General features: G+C 37.6%; 1 protein-coding gene across 1 annotated transcript; it reads right to left on the bottom strand.

Annotated features, from left to right (window-relative positions):
* Window positions 1–11,065: 11,065 nt before the first annotated feature.
* Window positions 11,066–13,666, bottom strand: LOC111411323. The gene is made up of 4 exons (XM_023041863.1): window positions 13,593–13,666; window positions 13,002–13,014; window positions 12,026–12,357; window positions 11,066–11,978 (listed from the first exon to the last, which is right to left on the bottom strand). The coding sequence occupies exons 1-4, from the start codon at window positions 13,664–13,666 to the stop codon at window positions 11,066–11,068; spliced, it is 1,332 nt and encodes a 443-aa protein (XP_022897631.1).
* Window positions 13,667–15,310: the final 1,644 nt, after the last annotated feature.

The following is a 15,310-nucleotide window of genomic DNA, read 5'->3' as shown; positions in this document are numbered from 1 at the left end:
TTGCTTATTCGTAGTATAGAAAAACTCACGGTAGGTAGAACACTGTTATTGGAACGCATGGACCATGAATGTTAGGAATAATATTTATGACGTGTGCGATCACGTGTGATAATCCTGTACATCAATGCGTGTTTGCCAAATGAATTTGGATTAGGAATATGATCGTCTTGTGGTAATCATAGGTTTATTATATTTTGGGAAAAAATAATAAATAAAAGTGGAATTATCGATCGTTACAATTGCATAGTTGAGATAATTGTCATAGGTTAAGAATTAGAACTAAGAGTTGATCAGTGGCATCGGAAATCTAATACATTCACTCATGTGAATTCTAAAACAAATTCTCATTAATTTTTCAATTTTTAGTTATAGAACTTAATTAGCTATTCAAACAAAAATCAACTTTTGGTTACTCATACGAATTTAATTATATCGAATACACTAGAATTAGACCTTATTCCTTGTAGGATGATAACTCTTTCATCATAATTATTACTTGTACAACGAACCTGTACGCTCGCAGGATTTTGATGAACAAGTTTTTGGTGCCGTTGTCGGGGAATAATGATGTTAATTTTAGTTATTAGATATTTTAGATTCGTTTTTATTTTTATTATTATTATTTTTATTGTTTGTATTTTTATTTTATTTTTAGTTGTTGTTTTTAGGTTACCATTACACTTTTTAGGCAACTTTAGTTTATGCAAAATCCTGACGAGCCAAATCTCTTTCCAATAGACCACGAAATAGAAAGAACATTTAGAAATCGTAGAAGAGTTCAACGTCAAGCAAGGAAAATGACCGATAACCAAAATCAACCACAGAATCAGGTTAAGCTTCACGAGCAAATACCATAACCAAATCAACCGAGAGCTATCCAGAATGAAGCCCCTATCTTAGTTGGAGATTATGTTAATCCAATTCCAGCACCAGTGCAACCAGCTGTAGTATATCCTCCCTTTGGACAATCTAATTTCCACCTTAGACCAGATGTCATCAATTTGTTCCAAAATCACCAAGACATCAAGTTCTTTGGAAAAGCTACAGAGAGTCCTCATGAACATATTTCGGTGTTTCTTATGCTATGTGAGGTAATCAGTTACGAAGGAATATCAAAAGATGCATTTCGAATGAGATTATTCTCTCATACCTTAATGGACACTGTTAGGGAATGGTTTCTTTGTTTACCACCTGGGAGCATTCAATCTTGGAACGATATGGTTCAAAAATTTACGATGAATTTTTTCCACCTTCTCGAGTTCATCAAGTCAGGAATGAAGTCCACACTTTCAAGTAGAAAGATCTCGAGAGCTATCCGGAGGCATGGGAGAGATTCAAGAATTTTTTCAGGAAATGCCCCAACCTTGACATCCCTAAAAGGCTCAACAATATCTATTCTACTACGGTCTAAAGCAAGAATTTAGAAATATGATAGATGCTTCTGTAGGAGGATCGGTGATAAAACTTGATGTGGATGAGGCATATGACTTTTATGAAAGAATAGCTGAGAATCAATTGATGTGCCCAACTGATAGGGAAGATCTAAGGAAGACATTAGGGTTGCATAATATAGATACAATGACAGCAAAGGCTGCACAAATGGAAGTTCTTACAATGAAAATGGACAATCTATCTCAGTCAATTAACATGGTACACCAATCTCCACCGATTTGTGAAGGTTGTGGAGCTGATCATAATACTACGTAGTGCCCTCTGGCGTCTACACATATTAACCAGTCTGAAGAAGTGAGCTAGTCGCTGAACTTTCAGAGACAACAAAATAGTCCTTTCTCCAACACATTTAATTCGGGTTGGAGGAATCATCCAAACTTTTCATGGTCTAGCAATCAGGGACAAGGACAAGAAGGTAGCAATTAGAATAAACCATCGGGGTTCCAACATCAGCAACAACAGCAAGGAAAGAAACCATCTTTAGAAGATTTGTTGGCTCAATACATTACTAAAACTGAGACCAACTTTCAAAATCAACAGGCCTCAATCAAGAACTTGGAACAACAGGTGAGATAGATTGCAGCCGCACTATCAGGTAGAGCTCAAGGGACGTTACCTAGCAACACCGAGACAAACCCTAAGGAGCGGGTCAAAGCCATAACTACACTGAGTGAAGTCCAGCTACCAGAAATACATGTAAAGCGGCGAGCAACTATCACAGAAAAGACACCTGCCACGGGTGAGGAGCAAGTTGATGAATCAGACAAAACAACAGAGAAAAATTGAATCGAGTCATCTGACAGTCCACAAGTTAAGACAAGCGCTCCTGTCACAGGTCGATCAAACACCCGCGAGGTATTTGTGAAGATATTTTGGTCAAAGTCGATAAGTTTATCTTCCCAGTAAACTTTATTATTTTGGATATGGAAGAAGATCGGGACGTCCCCCTCATATTAGGTCACCCATTTTTGGCTACTAGAAGGGCTCTGATAGATGTGCAAAAAGGTCAGTTGATATTGAAGTTAGATGAAGAGAAACTGACAATCAACGTGTTTAGAGTCTTTAGATTTTAGAATGAACCAGATTCTTACATGCAGATTGACATAATAAAGGAAACAATGTTAGAGACATTCAATCTTGATCAACCTCAAGATCCACTTGGGGCTTGCTTAGTGCATTTTCAGGAATTGCCATCGGAAAAAGAGGAAGCAGAAGAGTGTGCACGTTATTTGGCAGCCATACCATCACTTTTCAAGTAGCCATGTTTGGAGCTTGGTGAAACACCCAAAAAATCTTTAACATCTATACAGCAAGCTCCAACTCTCGAACTTAAACAGTTGCCCACTCATCTGCGCTATGCGTATTTGGGGAAAAAGAATTCGCTCCCAGTAGTTTTCTCGAACAATCTTACAGAATCAGAGGAAGATCAGCTGCTAAGAGTACTTTGGGAGCACAAGACAGCATTAGGTTGGACGATATTAGACATAAAAGGAATTAGCCCTTCGCTTTGCATGCACAAGATATTGATGGAAGATGATTACAAAGCTTCAGTTGAACATCAATGAAAATTAAATTCGAATATGCAGGAAGTGATAAGAAAAGAGTATTAAAGCTTTTGGATGCAGGGATAATCTATCCCATATCAGACAACCATTGGGTTATTCCAGTACAAGTAATGCCGAAAAAAAAAGAGGAATCACAGTGGTCCCAAATGAAAATAATGAGCTCATCCCTACATGGACAGTCACGGGTTGGAGAGTTTGCATTGATTATCGCAAACTCAACAACGCCACTAGGAAGGATCACTTTTCCCTTTCTTTCATTGACCAAATGTTAGAGAGACTCGCTGGAAATGCCTGCTACTGTTTCTTGGATGGTTATTCGGGGTACAACCAGATTCCTATAATGCCTGATGATCAAGAGAAGACGAATTTTACATGCCCTTATGGCACTTTTGCTTATAGGAGGATGCCCTTCGACCTTTCCAATGCTTCAGCCACATTTCAGCGCTATATGATGTCTATATTCTTAGACATGGTGGGACATATTATTGAGATGTTTACGGATGATTTCTCAGTGTTTTGAAAATCATTTAAGAAATGCCTTGAACATTTGGGAAAAGTGTTGCAGCGATGTAAAGACACAAACCTTGTATTAAATTGCGAAAAATACCATTTCATGGTTCAAGAAGGGATTGCGTTAGGGCATTTGATTTCAGCACGAGATATTGAGGTTGATAGAGCTAAAATATAAGTCATCGAAAAACTACCACCGCTGATAATAGTGAAGGGAGTTATAAGTTTCTTAGGTCACACTGGGTTTTACCGTCGCTTCATCAAAGATTTTTCCAAAATCTCGAAGTCGTTATGCAATCTACTGGAAAAAGGGGCCCAATTTCACTTTTCTAAGGAGTGCTTGACAGTTTTCAACATCCTAAAAGAAAATTTGGTTTCTGCTCCAGTATTGGCTTCCCCAGATTGGAATTATCCATTCGAACTTATGTGTGATGCCAGTGATTATGTAGTGGGGACGGTGTTGGGTCAACAGAAGGAGAAGAGTTCCCATGTTATTCACTATGCCAGTAAGACTTTGGATGAGGCTCAAATGAATTATGTGACTATAGAGAAAGAGCTTTTGGCAATAGTGTTCGCTGTTGACAAATTTAGATCATACTTGATTAGGTCAAAAGTGATTGTTTATACGAATCATTCAGCCTTAAAATATCTACTAAGCAAGAAGGATGCAATGTTGAGGCTTATTCAATGGATACTTCTATTGCAAGAGTTTGATTTGGAGATCAGAGATAAAAAGGGAAGTGAGAATGTTATGGCAGATCACCTTTCTCGTCTCGAATCACATGAATCAAACCCTACAATAGAGATCAATGAAGTTTTTCCTGATGAAACGCTTTTTCAGATTATCAATACCCCATGGTATGCCGATTATGTCAATTATTTGGCCCGCTTCATCATCCCACAGACTACTCGAGTCACCAAAAGAAGAAATTCTTCAGTGACCTAAAACAGTACTTTTGGGATGATTCAATTCTTTACAGAAGGGGTCCAGATCAGATCATACGTCGTTGTGTGCCAGAGGTAGAGTAGCATCAAGTATTAGAGTCATGTCACTCTACATTGTATGGGGGCCACTTCGTAGCAAACAAGATAGCACCAACGGTACTACAATCAGGTTTCTATTGGCCTATGTTGTTCAAGGACACACGTTATATGGTGAAACATTGTGATAAGTGTCGACTGGAAATATCTCAAGGAAGAACAAAATGCTTTTAAACAGCATTTTAGAAGTTGAAATTTTCGACGTTTGGGGCATTGACTTCATGGGACCATTCCCTCCCTCCTACGATCAACAATACATACTAGTGGCAGTGGACTACGTGTCTAAGTGGGTTGAAGCTGTGGCTTTGCCAACTAACGACGGGCGAGTGTTAACTCTGTTCATGAAGAAGAACATTTTTACTCAATATGGCACCCCAAGAGCAATTATTAGTGATGGTGGAAAGGATTTCTGTAATTACTTATTTGCATAGTTGTTAGCCAAATATGGAGTGAAACACCGTGTTTTGACTCCGTACCATCCTGAGACTAGTGGGCAAGTGGAAATCTCCAACAGGGAGTTAAAAAAGATTCTCGATGCTACAGTCAATGCCTTTCGCAAGGACTGGGCTAAGAAACTAGACGATGCACTTTGGGCTTATAGAACAACGTTTAAGACTCCAATTGGCATGTCTCTATATCGATTGATTTTTGGAAAGGCTTGCCATCTGTCCATTGAGTTAGAGCAAAAGGCATATTGGGCAACTCACTTGCTCAATTTCAATATGAGGGTTGCAGGAGAAAAGAGGGTTCTACAACTTCATGAGCTAGATGAATTTTGTTTGGATTCATATGAGAATGCAAAGATTTACAAGGAGAAGACCAAGAGATAGCATGACAGACATATAAGAGAAAAGGATTTTGAAGTTGGCCAGTAAGTATTGATGTTCAATTCACGTCTCAAACTCTTTCCTGGAAAGCTAAAGTCTAGGTGGTCAGGTTCTTTCACAGTGGTAGTCGTGCTTTCACATGGTGCTGTAGAAGTGGTATCTCATGATGAACAGAGAAGGTTTAAAGTGAATGGATAATAGTTGAAAGCCTATTAGGGAGGTGACTACTCCAATGAGAAGATGACTGTACCTCTTAACAATGCAAAGTAGCCTAAGTAACAAAGTCGAGCTACAGACTATAAAAATAGCGCTTATTGGGAGGTAACCCAATTCTCTTCCCTTTTATTTTATTCCGCTTTGTTGCACTAGATGAGGATTTTTATGTTCTTATTATTGCTTTGGTGTGTTAGATAGATTAGGTGTTATCCATTCATTACTTAGTTGTTGAGTTAATACACAAGTGACGAAATTTCATATTTGTTTTGCACACGCTTAGGGAAGCTCAATCATCACATGCGTGCAATTGGGGGGCATCACGAATATCTAGGTAAAAAATGAGATATTAATGTCATCGAGACTGAAAAATGTAATTTTGGGTACAAGGTAACTTGTATAAAATTTTTTGGGATTGAAGTTCAACTTCCATGTCACATTCATTTTGCTATAAAGAGAATTAGTTTAATGATTTATCAAAAAAAATAAAAATTCATGCCTTCACTATGCGTAAGCACCAACTTGCAAGCCGTGCTTACGCACGATGAAATAGATTGGCCGGTGGCCAATCTGTTTGGGAAGTGCGTACACATGGCCCAAGCCATGCGTACACACAGCCCAGTTGGGTGAGGGTTTAAATCCCTCACCCATGCAAATAATCCCTAAAAGTTCCTCCCTTCACCCACACACGCGACACTCATATCCTCTTCAACAAGCAACACCTTTTCCTCCCAATCTCCCCGGGCATTACAAAATTAGCACATTAGAATACCTTGCATATCAAAGTCATTGAGTCAACTTCTCTACTTGCCAAGAACTCGAAGGTAATGTGTTTCTTTGCAAACTTGCCACGCGATTTATGCAACGTGATTTTATACCGCAAGCGTACAGTGTCAAGTTTTGTAGTATATTAAAGAATTGAAAAGTGTCGAACCCACAGGGATTGATATTCGACTTCCACTGAGTACTATAATTGTGTCCGCGTTTACTTTATCTAGAAAATCGAGTGTTAAATTAATGTTTGAATACTAAACTAACGTCAATGAATTAAATAGTGCAATAAAAGTGATGCAATTTCTAAAAACTAAATCAAACTTACGTAATGTCTAGGGAATGATTTCACCGTATTCTCGACATAAGTCTCAATCCCTATAGATATTTCCATCAACTATTTCCCGAATTCATAGGTAAGAATCCTAAATTAATTCTATTTTCCCCTCTCGAGCGTCAAATAGAACATATCTCTATATTTTAACCCCAATATCTCTATTCCGAATTAAATATATAAAGATTATTACGCACTTGGTTCTTGTTTTACCCTCAAAGATTCGTACTTTCTCTCGAAACCTACAAACCTAGGTTATATTGTCCTTAGATCATGCCTAAATGTTCCTCTCTCGAGCGTCAAATTTAGAACATCAATTTATTCAATTGGTGATCAACCAATTGAAAGCATTAAACAAGAACAATACAAATCAATTCTAGAAAATTAATGGAAATACTATAAAAAAAATTAAATCATGTCTCAAATAGGTTACATCAAACCCTAGATTTAATAATTTAGTTCATGATTGAGAAGAAAAACATAATAAAATACAAACTAGAGTGCATGTATAAGAGAAGATAGAAAAACTCAAGTTGCTGCTCTATTTCTCAATCTTGTTGTTGATTTCTCAGTTTTCTCCCTTCTTCTTCTCCAAAATCGGGTCGATCTTCTCTCAATTGGTGCCTCTCTTTTTCTTGCCTCTTCAGCCGTCTAACCCCCTTCTCTTGTTCTTCATCTTGGTATTTATATTTTCTAAGAGTCCTCAAGGGTTAGGGTATGATTTTTTGGCCGAAATGATAATTAAAAATTCAGGTATTAACGTTTTGGGATTTGGCGCCATAGTGCCCAAGCATGGCGCCACGATTCTCATGTTAACTGGTGCCATGGCGCCCAAGTCTGGCGCCGTGGTGCCCAAGTTTCTGGTGCCTTCTTTTCTTCATTAGGCACCATGGCGCCAGACCTGGGCGCCATGGTGCCAGAGGTTCTGCTGGAATTTCATCTCTTTTTCGACGCCAATGCCACTGCTTTGCTTCTCTTTTTTTTGTTTTCCAAGCCTATTTTCCACTCCAATCTTATTCATTACTTGCTTATTCATGCTCTATTTCATTGATCATCATTTTTGCTCATCACAGGCTCCCAATAGTGGTATTTTCTCGAGAGTTGTCCAAACTGCAAAACAACACAAACACACACACATCAAAACGTTCAAAAATGCCCAAGAACGCATCAAAAAATGTGATTTAGAAGCTTTAGTTTAATGAGTGAATTACACTCATCAAACACCCCCAAACTTAGTTCTTTGCCTGTCCTCGAGCAAACAGAAAACTAAAGATAATCATTAACGAACATACAAGCACGATTAAAACAGACAAAGTCACTCAAAAGAAACTTTATGTTAGACACCTTTCATTTATAGCTCAAGATTAAAAACACAGCGTCAAATTCATGAAGTACTTCAAAACTATAATGCATGCGTCAAATCCTCGCTCATTCAATGCAAACGAGTGTGTGTGTGGAGAGTTAAGCATAACGCTGTACAATAATAAATTGACCCAATTTCTGACCTTAAAAGTCAAATATTTCCTTACCTCGCTCGTGGGATTCACACACCCCCAAACTTGTTTTCTTTTCTCTTTTCAAGGTGTATTCTAAAGTTGATTTTTTTATGCTAATTTCTTACATCGCTCAAGTTTGGTTAGATTTCACTATTGCAGTTCAACCTATCAACAAATGAGGATTCTCCTTATTTTTGACTGCTTCAACCTCTAGGAATCAACCAAGTTACTAACCTCTCTTCAAAGGTTTAATCCTCTAAAACAAGTGTTCGGGGCTTAATCAAAGTATGTGATATATAAATTTATTTATTTATTTTATTATTATTATTATTTTTAATTATATGTATTCTTTAAACACCTTTTGTGTGGACGTCACTCCCTCAAGCTTTATAAATGACCATTGTAACGAGTTTTAGGTCGATGACTCCTAAATCAGACGATTTTAGGGCACCAGCTTTTAAACCCTTACAGGCTTAATCACTTGAGTCATAAAGGCTACGAAAAAACGATTCACAATGAGATTATTAAAGTTGTCCTCATTGGGATCTTTTTTTTATGCAATGATTAGTGCAATGCCCCTTATTAAACACCTATTCTCGAAATTTGACCTCTAACTTAAAGTTTTCACCCAATTTTCATCATACTAGTCTCAGACAATCCACACAAAATTTAGCACACATGGAATTCACATTTATCTCCAAGTTTTCCTGCAACAGCTTAACCTACCAAACAGCTTATATTTGGTTTAAGGGTATCATAATGTTTAAAGGTTATTTGGGTTTAGCATCTAAGTTCTCTTATTCAACCTGTAAACATGGATCAACCTACTCATGTACAACGCTACAATCAACCCACGTGAAAAAATAATTTCCGTTTCACACGAATAAGTAAAAATCTAATTCACACATATAACTTATCCATAATCCATGAACCAATACATGTTCTTAATATTATACATCATCGCCGGTGAGGCTATCTAACTCACACAAGCATGCAAAACACAAAATGAAATTTTTTTTTGTTTTTATTTGACAATGCACACATAAAATAAATAAATAATAATAATAATAAAAACAAATAATTAAAAAAAACACACAAATCAAAAAAAATTGCACACAAATCAGACAAAACCAAAAATTTTGGCAATTAGACAATTTATAATACACTCCCCCTAAACATAAACTAAACATTGTCCCCAATGTTAAATTAAAAGAAAAAGAGGAGGACTTTCCTGAATTGCCAACGATGATTTGGTGCACTAATGTTGAATTTGATGGACGTTTTTTCTAGCTTTCCCCCCAAACTTGAGATTTATCCAGCTTCTCCTTGTCAATGTTTTTTGATTGATTTGCGACGTCATGTTCCTGAAAAATCACAATGTAGATATTAAACTTATGGAACAAGTAGTACTTAGCTCAAACATCGATAACCAACTTGATTTTTCGAAAACCTAAGGGACGGGTAGGATTGATGAATTCCTAAATAACAACTCTGAAATAAAATAAATTATCCTAAAATTCAAAAACAGAATAAATAAATAAAGATGAAAGCTTGGGTTGCCTCCCAAGAAACGCTTCTTTATAGTCACTAGCTTGACTCAACCAAGGTGTCTACGGTGGATCTTCGAGTGGAGCATCTTTCTTGTTTCTGAATTTTACCCTCGGCTTTGCATTCTCCTTCACCATAGCATGGCCAATAAAATCAGGCAGTTTGAACCTCGATGTAGCCTTCAAAACCTCTTTTAGTTTGACAATGTTTCGAGGTTTCAAAGGCCTAGCCACATAGCCTTCTTTTTTGTCAGGTGGATCAGCTTCTTGGGTGAATATGAAATCCACTACTTCGGCTTCCGAGTATTTTCCATCAGTAGATGCATCCTTTACTAAGTAGTTGAGAGCCATATATTGTTCTAAAGGGTCATAGAACACTTCCTTTTTTTCTTTGTGACCTAAAACTGCTTCAGCCGATTGGGCCATATTGCAAATGTTAACTTTTTCTTGAGGCTTTTCTACTTGATGGATGTTGAATGTCACATGCTCTTCATTAACCCGCAGTGTCAATTTTCCTTCCTGGACATCAATCAATGCCCTTCTAGTAGCTAGGAAAGGTCGACCAAGAATCAACGGTATTTTCTCGTTCTCCGCCATGTCCAACACCACAAAGTCCACGGGAAGGATGAACTTATTGACCTTCACCAATACATCTTCAATCATACCTTTGGGATATGTTATCGATCTGCCCGCCAGTTGCAATGTGAGGGTTGTGGGCTTCACTTCTCTAAGACCCAGCTTTTTGAACACTGATAGGGGCATCAGGTTTATACTAGCTCCAAGGTCGCACAATGCCCTATCAAATGTGATACCACCAATATTACACAGGATGTTGAAGCTGCCCGGATCTTTCAATTTGTGAGGCAGCTTCTGAAGTATGTCACTACAACCCTCTGTCAGCTTAATTGTCTCGAACTCCTCCAGCTTCTTCTTATTTGACATCACTTTCTTCAAGAATTTGGCGTAGTTAGGCATTTGGCCCAACCTTCTATAAAGGGAATGTTGATGTGGATTTTCTTGAAGACTTCCAGGAATATTGCAAATTGGTCATCAAATTTTCTTCTTCATGAACCTCTGCGGGAATGGTAGTGGGGGCTTCAAGATTGGTGGGTTGTCCGGAAATGAGATCGAGTAAGGCTTATAGATCTTTGTACCCTCTGCCACAGTTTTCTGCCTTTCACTCTGCTTTTCCTCTGTAACTATGACATCCGACATAGGCACCATAATCTCCTTAGGTTTGCTTTCTTCAACCATGTTACCACTCCTTAGGGTGATCGCATTGCAGTGTTCCCATGGGTTAACCTCAGTGTCACTGGGAAATTTTCCTTTCTTGCTGAGACTTCCTTGAGGTAGCCAATTGGCCAATTTGCACTTCAAGATTCTTCATTGTGGCTCCCATGTTGGACACATGTGTTTCAATATTATCTAACCGTAATTCATCTTTGTTGAAGCGTGATCTTCTCTCAGAAATGAACGTCCCAAGGATGACTTCCAAGGGTGGTTTCCCATCAGAATTCTGAGTGTTGAATTCGGGTGGAGGTTGAAGTGTGTTTCTATTGTTGCCATATGACAAGTTCTCGTGATTCCTCAGCCCTGGATGATAGTGATTAGCTTGGTAGCTTCCTCTTTGATTGTAGTTTTTACTGTTGACATATTGGGCCTGCTCGTTTGCAACCTCTGTCTCTTGGTGTGAAGAAGAAGTACTCATGACTAAATCTACCTTCTGTTGATTTCCTTGAGTGGTAAGCGTCACTATCTGATTTGTGAGTGATGCAACCTGAGCTGCTAGTACGGTGATGGGATCCACTTCATGAAGTCCTACTACTTTCTTTACACCTGATCTCTTACTTAGCCATTGGTAACTGTTGGTGGCTATATCATCCAATAAAGCATATGCATCCTCTGCTGTTTTAGCCATTAAAATGCCTCTCGCAGCTGCATCTACCATAGTCCTTGTCTGCCCATTTAGCCCATTATAAAATATCTCAATTTGCACCCATTTCTGGAACCCATGTTGAGGACATCTCCTAAGCAAATCTTTAAATCTTTCCCAAGCTTCATAGAATGGCTCGAAGTCGAGTTGTTTGAATTGGCTAATTTCACCGCAAAGTTGAGCTGATTTAGAAGGTGGAAAGTATTCGGTGAGGAATTTTTTAGCCAAATCATCCCAAGTTGTAATTGAGCCATACGGTAGTGATTGGAACCAAGCCTTTGCTTTATCCCTTAAAGAGAATGAGAACAGGCGGAGTCTAATTGCATTTTCAGTAACCCATTCATCTTCACCGTGTCACAAATTTCCAAAAAGGATCCAAGATGAGCATTTGGGTCTTCTACTGCAGCACCCCCAAACTGATTTTGCTGCACCATATGTATCAACCCTGGCTTCAATTCGAAATTGTTTGCAGCAATTGTTGGGCGTGCGATGATGGAATAGTAGTCCTGAATAGCCCTTTGTTGGTTATCCTCATTGGCTGCTCTAGCATCCTGTTCTGCCATTGCTTCCCGTTCATTTCTTTGTATGCCTCTGAGAATGCGAAATGTGTGTTCTGGTTCAGGATCAACAAGTAGTAGATCTAGATTTCTCGCCCTTCGCATAAACAGCTGAAAATAATCACAAGGAAGCTTTTAAAGATAGACACAAAAAGAGTAAAATAAAAATGACGGTAAAAATAAAAATCTAGAGTAAAATGAACGCCGATTGGTAATAATATCAATTGAATTCGAATGAATCAATCCTCGGCAACGGCGCCAAAAACTTGCCACGCGATTTATGCACTGTGATTTTATATCGCAAGCGTACAGTGTTAAGTTTTGTAGTATATTAAAGAATTGAAAAGTGTCGAACCCATAGGGATTGATATTCGACTTCCACTGAGTACTATAATTGTGTCCGCGTTTACTTTATCTAGACAATCGAGTGTTAAATTAATGTTTGAATACTAAACTAACATCAATGAATTAAATAGTGCAATAAAAGTGAGGCAATTTCTAAAGACTAAATCAAACTTACGTAATGTCTAGGGAATGATTTCATCATATTCTTGACATAAGTCTCAATCCCTATAGATATTTCCATCAACTATTTCCCGAATTCATAGGCAAGAATCCTAAATTAATTCTATTTCCCCTTCTTGAGCGTCAAATAGAACATATTTCTATATTTTAACCCCAATATCTCTATTTTGAATTAAATATATAAAGATTATCACGCACTTGGTTCTTGTTTTACCCTCAAAGATTCGTACTTTCTCTCGAAACCTACAAACTTAGGTTATATTGTCCTTAGATCACGCCTAAATTTCCCTCTCTCGAGCGTCAAATTTAGAACATCAATTCATTTAATTGGTGATCAGGCAACTGAAAGCATTAAACAAGAACAATACAAATCAATTCTGGAAAATTAAATGGAAATACTATAAAAAAAAAATTAAATCATGTCTCAAATAGATTACATCAAACCCTAGATTTAATAATTTAGTTCATGATTGAGAAGAAAAACATAATAAAATACAAACTAGAGTGCATGTATAAGAGAAGATAGAAAAACTCAAGTTGCTGCTCTATTTCTCAATCTTGTTGTTGATTTCTCAGTTTTCTCCCTTCTTCTTCTCCAAAATCGGGTCGATCTTCTCTCAATTAGTGCCTCTCTTTTTCTTGCCTCTTCAGCCGTCTAACCCCTTTCTCTTGTTCTTCATCTTGGTATTTATATTTTCTAAGAGTCCTCAAGGGTTAGGGTATGATTTTTTGACCAAAATGATAATTAAAAATTCGGGTATTAACGTTTTGGGATTTGGCGCCATAGTGCCCAAGCGTGGCGCCACGATTCTCATGTTAACTGGTGCCATGGCGCCCAAGTCTGGCGCCGTGGTGCCCAAGTTTCTGCTGCCTTCTTTTCTTCATTGGGCACCATGGCGCCTAACGTTTTGGGATTTGGCGCCATAGTGCCCAAGCGTGGCGCCACGATTCTCATGTTAACTGGTGCCATGGCGCCCAAGTCTGGCGCCGTGGTGCCCAAGTTTCTGCTGCCTTCTTTTCTTCATTGGGCACCATGGCGCCAGACCTGGGCGCCATGGTGCCAGAGGTTCTGCTGGAATTTCATCTCTTTTTCGACGCCAATGCCACTGCTTTGCTTCTCTTCTTTTTGTTTTCCAAGCCTATTTCCACTCCAATCTTATTCATTACTTGCTTATTCATGCTCCATTTTATTGATCATCATTTTTGCTCATCACAGGCTCCCAATAGTGGTATTTTCTCGAGAGTTGTCCAAACTACAAAACAACACAAATACACACATCAAAACGTTCAAAAATGCCCAAGAACGCATCAAAAAACGTGATTTAGAAGCTTTAGTTTGATGAGTGAATTACACTCATCAAAACTCTCAGCTAAAATTTTCTTTTTTTATTATTGACATGCATTAAAGGCTATATTAATGGATATGATGGAACTCAAAGAAAAGATGCGAAAAAGAACAAAAACAAAAGAAAACAAAAGTTCAAGAATCAAAATGCAAATAGCTAAAAGATGACCGGGAAGCATAAACAAGGATGTGAAAGAGTTAATAACAAATTTAGTGAGGACTTGAAGTATTGGGAGAAGAAAAAAATAGAAAGGATCTAAAAGAATAAAAAATTGAATTCAGGGATCAAAATGCAACATTTGGGAATTTTTATAACTGGGCAATAGTCCAGTTGTTTTGAGCAGGTGACTGCCCAACATCAAGAAACAGTTACTGAGGCGAAAACTAGTCCCCTAGGCCAATCGTGGCGAAAAAATTTTGGTTCCCTATTCTGACTGAAATTCTTACGGAAACAAATATTGGGAGGTGCTTTAAAGTCTTAGGGTCATCCCTAAAGATGGGAAGACACATTATAACACATCCATAAGAGTTTTTATAGGAGAAAACAAGACAAGAATGTGAAGATTAACATCAAGATGCAATGATTCAATTCAAAATTTAATTTTGTGATGTCTTTTCTTTATTATTCAGTTTGTTTTCTTCTTCCCATCATACTAGGCTAAATTTGTTTATACTAGGACAACGATGAATCATGTGATGTAATCTTTTTATTTCTAGTTTTACATTATTGACAATATAACACATTATTTGAATTTGAATGGTTTATATGCAATTATTTTCTTCCTTGATTATGTGCACGTAATTGTGTAAGTGTAGTGACTTATTTCATGTATTCAAGAGAAGGGGAATAAGTTTGACTGAGTGTAAATCATCGTAGGGTATGATAGGGGGATATAGATATATCTCTATGCTTTGTGTGAATCTTTAAATGCTCACAAATCTACATCCATTCTGGTATATTTACACCCGTCATAGAGATATAGATTGATGGTCAACGTTGTCAAATTGTGAAACTAGGGTTAAAAGCGAGCATTGCTTGGGGATTCATGATCCTAGTGCATCTCACATTCATTAATTTCATCAAAATTGCATTCAAATATCATTTTACATTTAATTTCATTTAATTCATTCAAAATTGCATACATAGTTTATTTTAGTTATAATTTCATCATAACAAACACTCTCATTTTTATT

The sequence above is a fragment of the Olea europaea genome, chromosome 15 (assembly GCF_002742605.1).
Source record: "Olea europaea var. sylvestris chromosome 15, O_europaea_v1, whole genome shotgun sequence".
Classification (NCBI taxonomy): Eukaryota; Viridiplantae; Streptophyta; class Magnoliopsida; order Lamiales; family Oleaceae; genus Olea; species Olea europaea.
The sequence above is the reverse complement of the archived record's forward strand: the minus strand, read 5'-3'. Positions and strand labels throughout refer to the sequence as shown.

Coding starts and splice junctions, on each gene's coding strand:
- LOC111411323 (XM_023041863.1), bottom strand. CDS start 13,666: ATGGTGCCCAATGAAGAAAAGAAGGCAGCAGAAACTTGGGCACCACGG. Junction 11,979..12,025: donor GACACGGTGAAGATGAATGG/GTTACTGAAAAT, acceptor ATTCTCTTTAAG/GGATAAAGCAAAGGCTTGGT.